We start from the raw sequence: 13,010 nt of genomic DNA, 5'->3' as shown, positions 1-13,010 counted from the left end.
ATATAATAAAGGACTCCACCCAAATTTATTTTGGATGATTGCTGCCTTTGTACAACATGCTCAAAATTTCCAAAATGAAATTTAAAAGTCAGCGGACAGCACAGTCTAACCAGGTTTAGCTGAATCTGAGTGCAAAGTGCTGTAGAGTGGGTGCCACAGATGCACAACAACCACTTCCCATATACTGCACATTTCAACACACACAAGGCTGCTTCTGTGCAAGTATCGAGACTGGCAGGTAACAGCAGCTCTACCACCATGGGAATAACAAAAACAACTCATCTTCAGTTGTGCACACTCATTGGTCATGATGAAACTACACTGTTTACCAAGTCAGCACACTGGCTACTGAGGTACCATGTTACCCCCTACAGTTAGGATATGAAACATCTGAATTTTTAGGCCACTCATGCCCTGATAACTCAAGAGGGACTTCTCACGCTGTCCACCAAGCTGAAGCCATTTGTTGAAGTAAAGAAGGTGGATGAGGTGAAATACTGTAAGAGAGAGATCCAACTTCTTCAGAGAATTGCTAGACCCTGCCTAAAGGAACTCACCTTCGTTCATGCCCAGCTTGATTTTTTTTAATAAAATGCTTCTTATTGCTATATGATTTGATTAAGAGAGAATCTCTAGTCAGGAACCTACTTAGAGATGATCTGCCTCTGCTTAAAGCAAAGTGCCTCTGTAGGTGCTTTTCTGAAGCATCACCCTGGGACAGTGTGCTGCAGGTGATGAGAATTTGCAGAGCTGCAGAACCAAACTCTTCATACATCACTTGCTTATTTATTATTTTTACAATTCCCCATTCAAGAAATTTTCCTTTTGTGACCACGTCTTTTGTTACAATGCTTTTGGAAGCGCTCATTCCACACTTTTCAGACTTGGAGGTAAGCAGGTAAGACTGAATAAGTTGCCTAGCTCAAGCTTCATGTACAATGCATTCACACATTTATTAATAAAAACTTGTCTAAACATCTACTTATTCTTCGGACCAGCTCCAGCCTCCCTAGGTGACTGTAACATGTCTTATAAACCTTTCATGGAAGACTTAAAAAATAGTACTTAAAGAAAAAAAAGGAAAACAAATACATTTAAACATCATCAACAAAGACAGAAGGGGAAAACAAAGTGGAGACATCCCATGCCAAACTCACTGCAGGCACAGGTTAGCAGTGTTCTCTTGAAATCTGCTTTCTGCCTTCTTGCACTTCTTCTAGCTCATGGTCTTAAAAGGGAGCTGCAAAGCCAAGAGAAAATTCCATGTATGCCCCCAAATATGGGTCACACATTAAAAACCTTCTTAAGAAGGGAACTGATCAGCACACAGCCCATTTCAGCTCACTGTCCTACCAGGCTGTCTGCGCACAGGCACCTGTCAAACAGGGGTAACAGCATTTCTCTACCTCAGAAAACTGCTACAAGAACAAATACATTTATGGTTGCCTGGACACAGTAACAGCAACGAGGGCTCCACCGTAGTACCTAGAATACATCCCTGCTGAGCCCTGCCAACAGAGCAGGGGGTGGACAAGGACCACCCAGAGTAACATTGGTAATGGAGGGGTTTATGACACTATATGGTAGTGGCTGATTTCCTTCAGCAGAATTAAATTTTGCAATAAAAACTCCCTAAGTTGCTTTTCCTATCAACACAAATCAGCTTAAAGGATTGTACAAGAATGACCTGAACTGTATCCTGTTTTGTACACAAGCAGTTTCAGAATCTGTCCATGGTTCACATAAATTAAAAAACAAACATATATGCTGGGAGTACCAAGGGAAAAATAGCAAATAGTTTCCAGATTCAGTTTCCATTTCTGTTATACTTCTACTACAGACAATGAAATACTATGGCAATAACCCATGGAACCTGCATTGAGTTTCCTCACCTGTACTGTGAGTCAGAAGAATGATATACTGTGTTAATAGGCATAAATCAGTTACTTATTGCATCAAAGTTCACCTGTAATCCATAAATTTCATACAGATATTATGGGCTATCATCATGGAAAGAGATCTTCATTGCTAAATGTGAATCCCCCCTGTCTTTCACCAGCTGTTAAACAAATTCCTCAAAACTTCCAAGATAAAGTGAAGCAAAAAGTTTCAGCTACAGAAACATAGTGCAAAGGTTCAGTTTGGCACTGCAACATGACAGACTGACAGGAATTCATGGTAAACTGTTTAGATTTGGAAAAAAGAATCCTATAATTGAACCAATATTGTCAAATGTATTGCATACTATTGTAACTTCACAGTAATCAAAATCAGACATCAAGGTTTCTATTAGAAGCAGCAATCACAGATTGCAGTAAAGTATATCACTCAAGGGAAAAAATTGCATTTTGGCAATTTCATAATCAAGTGTTCCTTATGCTCCTCCAACAGTCATTCGTCAGACATTTTCCTGTTTAAAAGGTGCATATTGTTTCCTCTCAGTCCTCGTGAGACTTCTCTGCAATGACTTTGCATTCATACTGAAAAACAGAAGTTGACAAAATAATATTAATTTACATAACTAGTAAAAAGGACCTAAGAAAGTGATTTTTCTACAAAACGGGTGATAAAATAGCACTTGTTAAACTCCACCCAGAGAACTCTGATTTCCGTAAGTTCTGTGCACATACTGGTGGCTGCAATTTCTGTCCCCTGAGCAGGTCAGACTTTGGGGATGGCCTGATTTCCCACTATACACAGGAGCTCTTACTTAGCTCATGGTCCTAAAAGTATGCAACAGAGTGTACAGAGCAAAACATGGGTGTGCTCTGAGTAACAGTATAATCAGCTCACTAAGTACATCAGCAAGCAATGATTGCTGATTTCTACCTCACTGCACACCCTTGAGCCAAATAGCTGGCTGGTACACAGCTGGCTGGAGGAAGAAATGATAAGTACACTTGAACTTTTACTGGAAGGCAATCAACCCTCCTCTCCCTCCAAACTCACCATTGCCAGCTGCCTGCCAATATTGCCCATTGTTATTCCACCAGCAAAAAATATACATGGCAACCAGGAACGAACATAGAGGAAGTCTGGAGAGGTGTATCTGGAAAAGAATGCACATTTTTGAGCTCAGCATTGTGCAATACAGAGAGTCCTCCAATCACAAGACAAATTCACAATTATTAGGACATTTCAACTCAAAAATATATGTTACAGAAATTTAATTTCTTGCAGCAAACAACAAAGGAGGCTTCTTATTGATTATAGCTGCATTTGTTCAACCAAACAAAGCCTGTTACGTTGTTGGCAAAGTAGCAATTTTATTTCAATTAGCATTTCCAACTAGATTTCTCACTTACACACACATAAGAGCTTTCATGAACAGTCCAATTTATGCTGTGCTCAAAATTAGGTGCTGACAGCTTTGAAAGTCATGTCAAATCATACCCCTTCAGTTATTCTGATTTAATGTTAACAGCTTCAGAACATTATCATTTCACCTTAGGGGAGCAAATACTTACTGATAAACTCCATTGTATACCAGAAGCTGTGACACCAATGTGGCCAGGAAAGCAATTCCTACTCCAAGACCAAAGCCACTTCGTGACCTGTCAAAGGTCCACCACAGCCCAATGGACAGGGCTGCCAAAGTGAGAGACAGCTGGATATTGTTGGCAAAATCCACCTTCTGTGTTGGTTGTTAAGGACAAGCTTGGAAATACCATGTACAAGTATACAGCAATTTTTGTCATCCTGTTTATATTTAGGCACAACAGAAAAAAATACCATTAAGAAAAGTACAGTGCAACCTGTATCAGCTCTCACACAGCTATCAGATGTGAGGAAATAAGCCTTGTAATTGTCAGAATTTCAGAAAACTAAAAACTTACGACGCTTCTTCAAATTTTAGGGTCTTTGCTCTGTACTAGAGTGAAGAGCCTCTTCATCTACCAAACAATGAAGCATTTTATACAGACACACAATGCACATGTTACATCTCATCCTCACCTTTATTACACTCAATATGAAATCTTACATCTAGCATTAGACTTCTTCAACTGACAGGGATTTACCAAAAAAAGGTATTTATCAGTCTTAATTGCAATTTTGTTTAAATTACATGATGCTTTACATTCAGCTCAATGCTAACATGTTAATGTTTTTTATAAATCAAAATGAAAATATTACTGGAAAGTGTTCGTATAAATCGACATTGAAAGTCAGTTTTGTCAACTTGTGAAAGAATTGTGAAGTCACTTCAGATATCTTTGTGTTTTACATCCTTCAAAATGTTTTGAAAACACTAACTCATTCTCATTGCTCCTGTCCAAAACAGGTAATTAAAAAGAGGCCTGTCATGTTTCATAGGCCTGAAAACAAATTTATGAAATGACAATATAGAAACCACTGTTCTATTTTCTCACAAAAATCTGGAGAGAGACCTAGCAGAAATGAGAAACAAGCTTGACAAACTGAAATAAATAATTACAGGATAAAAATCAATAGCTTCAGAGAAAAGTGTCAAAGAAGATCAGAACCCTCACCAAATCTGGCAATGTGCAGAACTGGCAGTAGCTGAAGAGACAGCAGTCTGGAGAGCTGTCAAACAGGAAATACAGACAGTACATTACTGATGTCCTAGAATATGGGGAACAGCTGTTAGAGAACTGAAGAAAATTTGCTGTAAATAATCAGACCCGTACACAGAGGAGCTATCAATTCTTATTTCTTAAAAGCCCCAAAGTTGCCACGGGCTCACCCAAGAGGTACAGGCCAGGTCAGTGAGAACCACAGCAGCAGACCAGTGCATCTTTGGCAAGGAGAGTGAGGTTTCTGAGGGACAGTGGGAGTGACTCGGAACGTTGGCAGCTCCAGCTCATCAGGCCATACTGGATAGCAGAGGGTGGGGAAAAAACTACACAACAACAAAACTCAGCAGTGGCCTCAGTGAGAATTCAGCCAGCTCTCCCACCTTTCACTGAATGTGCTCTCTCTTCCTGGGAATGAGGAGATTCAGTAGCACATGAACAGAACTTTTAGCACCAGTTTTGTGAACTGTGTTGGAGCTGACGCTGATGAAGATGTGAGTCACAGAGATGATCAACTTTCTTCATGAGACTCCAATTTTCACAAGCAGACCCCGGTTTCAGCTGACAGAGGAGGCACTACACATATCTACAGAAAACCTCAGGACACACAGCACTGCCAGCAAAGTGCACCATGAGAAAAGCACTCTGGCACCCAGGGTACTCTCTTGGCATGAAGGATAGCATCCTTTGCAGAAGGGGGTAGCAATACTTCCTGGCATTGTATATTCCTGGGTATTCCTGGTCCTGAGTTTTTCCCACTCTTTGCAAAGTGCATGTGCTTCACTTATGACTCAAGACAGGGCCTCAACCTCTTACTACAGCATTAAAAAGACATCAGCTTGGAACGTCCTAAAGCACTTTTCTGTAATATCTAGCACATGAGTATCTTCCCACACTTACTTTAATTATTCAAAGAACATAAAGACTCTAAATAAGATAAAGCCCAATATCGAGACATTTCTAATTAAACTATTTTTCAGAACAAAAAGATGTGAGACTCATCACTTCCAATACTGCTACAGGCTTGACACTAACACATATTCTGCATTTCCCTTGCAAGAATGTGCATGTTACACCTTTAACAACAATTCACCATGACTGACTGTGTGAGTTTTTTTAAGTGGAAGCCCAATTGTTCCCACCAATGTGATTCAAATATAGGATACAGCACTGGCATGATTTATTCCCACAAAGACTGCTACACATCGCATTACACTGGACCATTCTCTCTTGAACTTATGTGGCTCTCCCAGATGTCTGTCCATGCAGGGGTACAATAACCCAATCACAGCTGTGGAGACAGGAAAGAAAAAAGGCCCTGAAGTTAAAGCACTGGCAACATTTTACTAGAATAAAGACCATCTAGACTTTGACAATTACAGTCACTACTAAAACAGATCTTTTAAGGACAAACAGCACAAAAACACACACTGTAAAAGAAGAGGAATTTCAAATAATTTCATTATTTTAAAAAGCCCTGTAAGCTTCAGCAGCATCTTCAACCACTGCAGCAGAAGTAGCAATACAGAGACAATTTGAACCAGGGGCAGAGGATGACAGAGCTCTCTCCCACACCAAAATCTGAACTGTAGTTCAGAAAGAGCACCAGTAGCTTGCAGGTTGGCACTTCCAAAAATCCCACACATCAAACATGTTTAAAATAGCTGCAAAACCAATACACCACAGTACTGGTGTGGTTTATAACATCAGTATTTTGTGTTTTCTTTTGTTCTTGTTACAAGCAGGCTTTGTTTGGATAATGCTTTGCTCTTCAATGCTACTATCAAGCTCACCCAGAAGAGAGAAAGCCAAGAGCCTATGGTAGCTGCTGAATACAGGAATCCCAGCCTGAGGGAATTGTGATGCTCTTTCAATATTTCTTCACAAATGTGCCCTCTACTGCAACTGCAGCTAAAAAGACTTTTACCAACCCCACTAAGGAATAATAATGGTGCTTTAATGCTAGACTGTAGTGGTGTGAGCATAGCAGAGCCTGAGCCATTGGTACAGTTTCCAGTGCCTTCAGTCTAGCACACTGCTGGAGGTAGCACTGCAAATGCTCTTTATTCTGCCACAGAGGAAACTGATCTCCAGGATTTGGGAAAATAAATCATCAGTGAAGTTGGAGCGGAAAAAAAACCTCCCTGAGCAATTTTCTTGCCAAAGGCCTTGGGCCAAAACTCATGACTAATAATGGTGATGGATGAAAGGACTTCTCTGAATGCAGCCTCGATCACCACTGATTATAAATATGCAAAATACTTTTATTCTGTTCATAATAATAAACCATACTGCAAAAAAATGTTCACGTCAATTCCAGGAAGGCTGTGCACGTACAAATGGTAAGAAAATGGGTGAATTATCAGCATTTACCACAGAGGTTCCCTGTATGTATGCTAGAAGATAAGGAAAGAAAATGGAGAAGACTGAAAATGAAAATAAAAGACCCTGAACACCTCAACAGGGGTGACTCCTGCTGGTAAAAGCCAATTAAGGCCATAGTATCTTTAAATCAGGTAGCTTAAAATCAGCTACCATAATCAAATACACTTTATAAGCCATATCCAGTCTTTCCATCAAAACCACCAACCCATCAGACCCAGAAAGGTCCACAAGTTTCTTGTGAGAGGATGGCAAGATGTAACCTTCCTGAGTGCCCACTGGCAGCTGCAGTGTTCTCAGGTGACCCAAGAGAGCACAAGGTGCAGCCTGATGCAAACAGCCAATGGTGCAAACGTTGCAGTGAACACTGCAAACCTCGTGCACTGCTGCTGCGGCAAGCTGGGGTTCATTGTAACCCCCACTAATCCATATACAAAAGATCAAACCTTTACCAGGCTTATTTGTCAAGACAATCAGTTTAACCAGTTTAAAGCATAAAAGAAAAATGCAGGAAATAAACCAAAAACTAATCAAGAATCTTGGCAAGAAGAAGAGGACTAAGATAACTAGCAGATAAAGCAGGTGTGTAAGTGCCACCATAACACTGGAGAATACAACATTCAGGGATCTGTCTGGAGGGTTTCCTTTCAAATCAGGCTCCTCTACGACATCTGAGGTGTACTATTTCAAGAAGGTATCAAAAAAAACCCCAATTAGACTACTAGGAAAAAAACAGGCTTAAATATTATCATTAGTAAAACAGTGATGCCATGTCAAAAACAATTTTATTGACTCATATTAATACTCAGAATTGTGAGCTTCTCAATCTGATTAAAACTTGCCTCTAGGAATATACCACCTGTATTCACCACAGCAGAATCCACCAGTACTGGCTGCAAAGAATATTCCCTTCGTAAAGCATGAAACTGACCCAAAGCACCAGTGAATTTCAGAGCCAGGTAGAAAGTCAAATTCCATCATGCCTGTAACCTGGAATATCCCTTGATACTTCCAAGGAGAGGAGTTGTTCTTACCACCTACAGCAGACAACTCACTTAAACTGGCTAAACACAGAGAAGGCTCAACTCCCTAAGTGGTCATAGGAGAAATGGAGCATGTTCACACCATCTGAAATACACAACTGCACGGAGGTGTTCTGTTCTGCACCGTGCCCCTACAGCTGCCAACTGCAAGCCTCAGCTCCCAGAGACACAGTCAGGGCTCCCAGCTTCGCAGGGCTAAGGCTGTACCTCAGACTGGAAGGAGGAACAAAGAGAAAGCTGAACCACAACAGAGAACATTTCTCAGGGTGGTGTGCTGTGCTCAAACAAGGCACTGTGTGCTGCACAGTCTGACACCACCAGGGTATTTTCAACGGCTGTCTGGGAGCACACTCCTGTAACCCAACTCCAGGTCAGCAGCAGCATCACCTCCTCACATTGTTAAACTCTAACCCAGCAGAAAAAAACAAAGGTTATGCTCTACTAACAACATTACAGTAAGAGAAGTCAGAAGAAGAACAATTTCTGGACACATTCATATTTGTGTATACATGGGGAGATCAGAAGGATATCAACAGCTCAACAAGGACAGTGATGCTGAAAGGGAATTTATCTTCCCCACCTCTCACAGAGTTTTTTGTAACTACCTAACTACCTCTGCACACCAGGCATACACACGTGACTGAACTTACCTGATGCTGTGCCACAGCAAGGTGGCACCCACCAAGCTGAGGAGAAGATGCTTGTGATCACGTCAGGGGGGAAGAGAGTAACATTTCTCTGGATCTGAAGCAAGTTTAACACTAATGCAAGAAATACACCAATAAAAAACAGCACTACACCACGAATTACCAAATTCATGCCCCGACTGGTTACAGATGAAATGTATGGGCCACACTTTTTTGGTAAGGTTGGCATTGCATCATTTTCTGCCATGACTTCTTATGTTATCAGAGGCATCCAAGAGGCTGACTGAGGATTTGCTTGCAATCAGTATTTTGACTCTTCAATTGGGAGACACCCAAACCCTGAAAAATAATAAAAAAGAGTGAAAATGCAGATATAAGAAACATTACATGCATTTCTCTTATGTGGAGATTGGGTTAAAAAAATGCCTATTATATTTTCTTCTGAATTTTCTGAGGAGGCAATTAGTCCTTTGATAGCAGAATCAACCACAGCTGCAAAAACGCCTTACAAAGGAAACAGGTTTTACAAATAGCTTTTTCTACTAGGAGACAGAGGAGGAAACACGTGGGATGGGACAGCTAGGAATGGGAAAGCACATTCTAGGAGGTGAAGAAATGACATAGGTATCAAAATGCAAGAAAGGCTTGCTTTGCAGTAAGAATAAATTGTTTTTCTCCCCTCCTTTAAGCAACAACTGGAAGTTATATAATTCAGCAACACATAAACACAGCCCTCAATTCCAAGTCAGCCACAGAGGTTCAGAGATCTCCCTTCTTGAAGAGAAACCAAAAAACATTTCTCAATTGGAAAGTGAAATCTGAGAAGTAACTCTTGGGCTGGAGTCAGAATTTCAGCAATCCTGCAGCACACATGGTTTGTAATCTCCAGTAAAAGCAAACAGCTCAGCAAACCAGAGCAGTAACTTCAACACAGAGAAATATTTACCAAAGTAACACACACTTCTGGTGAAAACTGACATACACTACTACAAATCCTAACTGTAATCAGGCACAGAAGCACCTGAGGGCAAAGGAAAAGGAGCTCCACCTGCCTTCGCACTAGGAAGCCTCTGACATGAGTAACTGCTGGCACTACAGGAATGGCAGAGTTCCCATCCCAATCCCTCTTTTTAAAAAAAACCAAACCTGTCCATCATGAATCTTGTTATACATGGATTCAGTGCCACATTCATGTATAACAACGATTCTGATCGACAGCTTAGCCACCTGGAACTTCAGAAAAAAAAGCCCTGACATTGTTTTTAAATTTGAAACTGCCAGCTGGTGGCGGCTTCTGTTAACTCTTATTTATGGCATATGGGGAGCCAAACCAGAACATCCATCCCCTTTCGTCTCAGCTCCAGCAGATCCAGAGGAAGCTCTCTGAAGATACAGCAGCAGAGCAGAGGACCCAGCATTCATTCACTTCTGCTGACTGAAAGCCAAAAGGGAAGTTAAATTCATCCAGGCTAGTTAAGATACTCCAGTCAACTGCACAGAAGATGTGATGCCACATCATGACATCCTCCACCACATGAAAAAAGTTCCAGCAGGCAGAAAAAGAAAAGAAAAAAAAAAAAGAAAACCAGTTCTGTTCATACAAAACTTCCCACTGGGAGTTTGGGGAGGCAACAGTGTCTTCCTAAGAACACAGGATCTCACCTACACAGCCAATTCCCCCCGGTACTTGTAATCACGAACACATCTTGGGGCGAAAGAGAACAACCAAAGTGTTGGGCTTCTTAGTCTGCTTCCTGACTCACACTGCCAGCACTGATGTCCGTATCAAGGCTGGCACTGGCACTGCAACACAATTCCTCCAAGCAAAAAGGAGGTGCTCCAGATTTTTCTTCCCTGCTCCGGATGGCACAGCACTGGAGCTTGGATAATACATTTAGCCTTCAGGAATGAAACCACGGAGTTACAAAAACATCACTATTTCAGCTGAGAGTCTCCCCTGTGTCCCTCAGGGTTTTGCCCACCAGGTAATCACAGGATTTCTCAGAATTTACAGGAGTCTTTTCAACACATGGCATTGGAGGCTGTAGCTCCCAATTACAAGCTTTGCAGTAATACTGTGCCTAACAGGGGCTTTCAAACTGTTATGTCCCTTCTCAGCCTTAGCTTGCCTAGGGAAATAAGCTAAACTCTTGACTCTCCACTTACTTCACCATCCCAACAGCTTTTGGCACTTCCTGAAGTCTGCATATTCCTTTTTTTTAAATGCATGATCTGAGCTGATGTACAAGAAAGCTCACACTTCTATTTCTCTTTAATAAGCACCACACAGGATCAGAGTTTCTTTTTTCAGTCATAAAGTGGTTTGCTCATGTCCCGTGATCCTTTACTACATTCAAGTCTCTCTCTTTCCTGTTACTGAAGTCCTTGTTCCCTGGTACAGCTCCAGACCTCGCATGCTGCATTTCAGCCTGTAGGTGTTATTTAATTCTGGCACCCAACTTCAATCCATTTTTCCTGAAGGATTTCTCAGTCCTCTTTGGCCCTGCAAATGTTGCCAGCTTTGGGTCATCGGCAAGAATCTTACTGCATCCTATTTTGTGCACCAAGATTATCAACTAAAATAGAATCATAGGATGTTTTGGGTTGGAAGAGACCTTAGAGACGATCTAGTTTAATCCCCCCAAATACTGAGAGAGATCAGCCCAAGTCCCTGTCTTTGATGAAAACTATTAATAATTTCCTTGCATTGATTATTTCCCCATTTTACACTCTCTCGGTATCTCTCTCTAACAAGACTCTGCTTCTTGTAATTCTTCAACTACAGAAATCTTCAGCCTAATTAATAATCATCAACTCTCCCACATGGCAATACTAATGTAAACACCGATCAGCTCTTAACTGTCCTTTTTTTTCCAGAAAAGCTGATGATCAATACACAAACACTGCAGCTACAAGTTATTCAAGGCACCAGCAACATATTTTTATTAGCAGGTAAACAGCCTGACCACAGCGAGGGCACCTGGGTGGGTATATATTGACATATGTTTACAAAACGTAATTCAAGGTCTGAAACTAGCATGATGCAATCGTTTCCACCTGGCGGTTTCTCACCCTACCCATATCATTATTAGTTGTTTGACCAGTTTCCAGATTTTCCATTGACCCTAAGACCTTCTGGCATGCCACAGAGCAACAGGGGAATGGAGCAAAGCGATCAATGCTCGGGAAAGATTCTTCAGTGTCCCAGACAGCCTGGGCTCATAATGCTCTGGCACAGCGAAGATATATACTATCATTACCTTCCATGGAAATTAAATTACTCTAAAGGCACCAATTAATCTCTAAAGACACCAATTCCTTCTGACTAGGAGGCCACTGTTCCTGCAGACAGCAGAGACCACGTCTCCTTTCAAGCCTTATGTTTTACTGCAGGTTTCCTCTCAGATAGGAACAGACCACAACATACTGAACCAACACGACTTCTGAGCCTTCATCTCTTAGGAATGCACATTCACAGCTGTAACACCGCACTGAAAGCTGCAGGCTTGGCACGGCCAGAGCCTCAGCTGCACTTCCTTCCTCGCTGGCACACTCGGATTCAGCCCAAGCTTTTCAACACACCGTGCACCATACACGACTTGCAAGGCAGCCACACGGTGTCTGGCTGGTATTGCGCAAAAAGTTAACAAGTAAATTATCACCCTAAACATTTCCAAAACACTTAGTCACTTAACTGTCTCCTAAGGAGAAGATCGGTCCTGCTCCCGGGAACGATTCACGACTTCTGACACCACCCAGACACACCGGGCACGGCGCGGTGTGGCCGAGAATAAGATTTATTTAGGCAACACCACGCAGGAGGTGGCAAGAAACCCTCTGTCTGCAGCGAGGCAACGCCAAAAGCAAAGCAAAGCAAAGCAAAGCAAACCATCGCCCCTCCAGGCATCGAGAGCGGCGGTTCTGCCCCGGACCCCCGGGCCGGGGGAGCCCAGCCCGCCCGGGCAGCGCCAGCACCTCCTGCCCGGCCCCGCACGGCCGGCGGAGGGGCCGCGGGCCTGGGGCAGCCCCGCCGGGCATAGGCTCTCCCGGCTGTCGGGGAACGGCTCCGCCGGCCTCTCCCTCCGTCGCGCCCGGCCCCACCGCCCCGGCCCGTGGGCAGCACGGGGCCGAGGGGCACCGCTGCCCGCCCTCCTCGCCTCGCCTCGCCTCGCCTCGGCCCGGCCCGGCCCGGCCCGGCCCGGCTCGGCCCGGCTCGTCCCCCCCGCCCGCGGCACCACAGCCCCGGCCCCTCCGCAACGCCGAGACTCACTCGGCCTCCGCCATCTTCCGCAGTCCCCGCCCCGCGCAGCCTCCGCAGCGCCCGCCGGGCCTCGGCCGTGCCGGGCGCGGGCAGCGTGGGGGGAGCGTGGGGATGCTCCGGTGGGACCCGCCCGCACCCCGCT

General features: G+C 43.3%; 1 protein-coding gene across 2 annotated transcripts; it reads right to left on the bottom strand.

Annotated features, from left to right (window-relative positions):
* Positions 1-6: 6 nt before the first annotated feature.
* On the bottom strand, positions 7-12,953 carry INSIG2 (insulin induced gene 2). 2 transcript variants are annotated; one of them, XM_042041174.1, is made up of 6 exons: positions 12,878-12,953; positions 8,611-8,946; positions 5,702-5,826; positions 3,468-3,634; positions 2,950-3,049; positions 7-2,480 (listed from the first exon to the last, which is right to left on the bottom strand). In XM_042041174.1, exons 2-6 carry the CDS (start codon positions 8,852-8,854, stop codon positions 2,439-2,441), a joined length of 678 nt encoding a protein of 225 aa, XP_041897108.1. In that variant the 5' UTR covers positions 8,855-8,946; positions 12,878-12,953; the 3' UTR covers positions 7-2,438. The 2 variants fall into 2 exon arrangements, with proteins under 2 accessions (XP_041897108.1, XP_041897109.1); XM_042041175.1 differs by lacking the exon at positions 12,878-12,953 and having other exon boundaries at positions 8,771-8,946.
* Positions 12,954-13,010: the final 57 nt, after the last annotated feature.

This window comes from Corvus kubaryi, unplaced genomic scaffold (assembly GCF_017639235.1).
Source record: "Corvus kubaryi isolate FWS band 111438036 unplaced genomic scaffold, C.kubaryi_AGA036_p1.0 37396, whole genome shotgun sequence".
NCBI classification, from domain to species: Eukaryota; Metazoa; Chordata; class Aves; order Passeriformes; family Corvidae; genus Corvus; species Corvus kubaryi.
The sequence above is the reverse complement of the archived record's forward strand: the minus strand, read 5'-3'. Positions and strand labels throughout refer to the sequence as shown.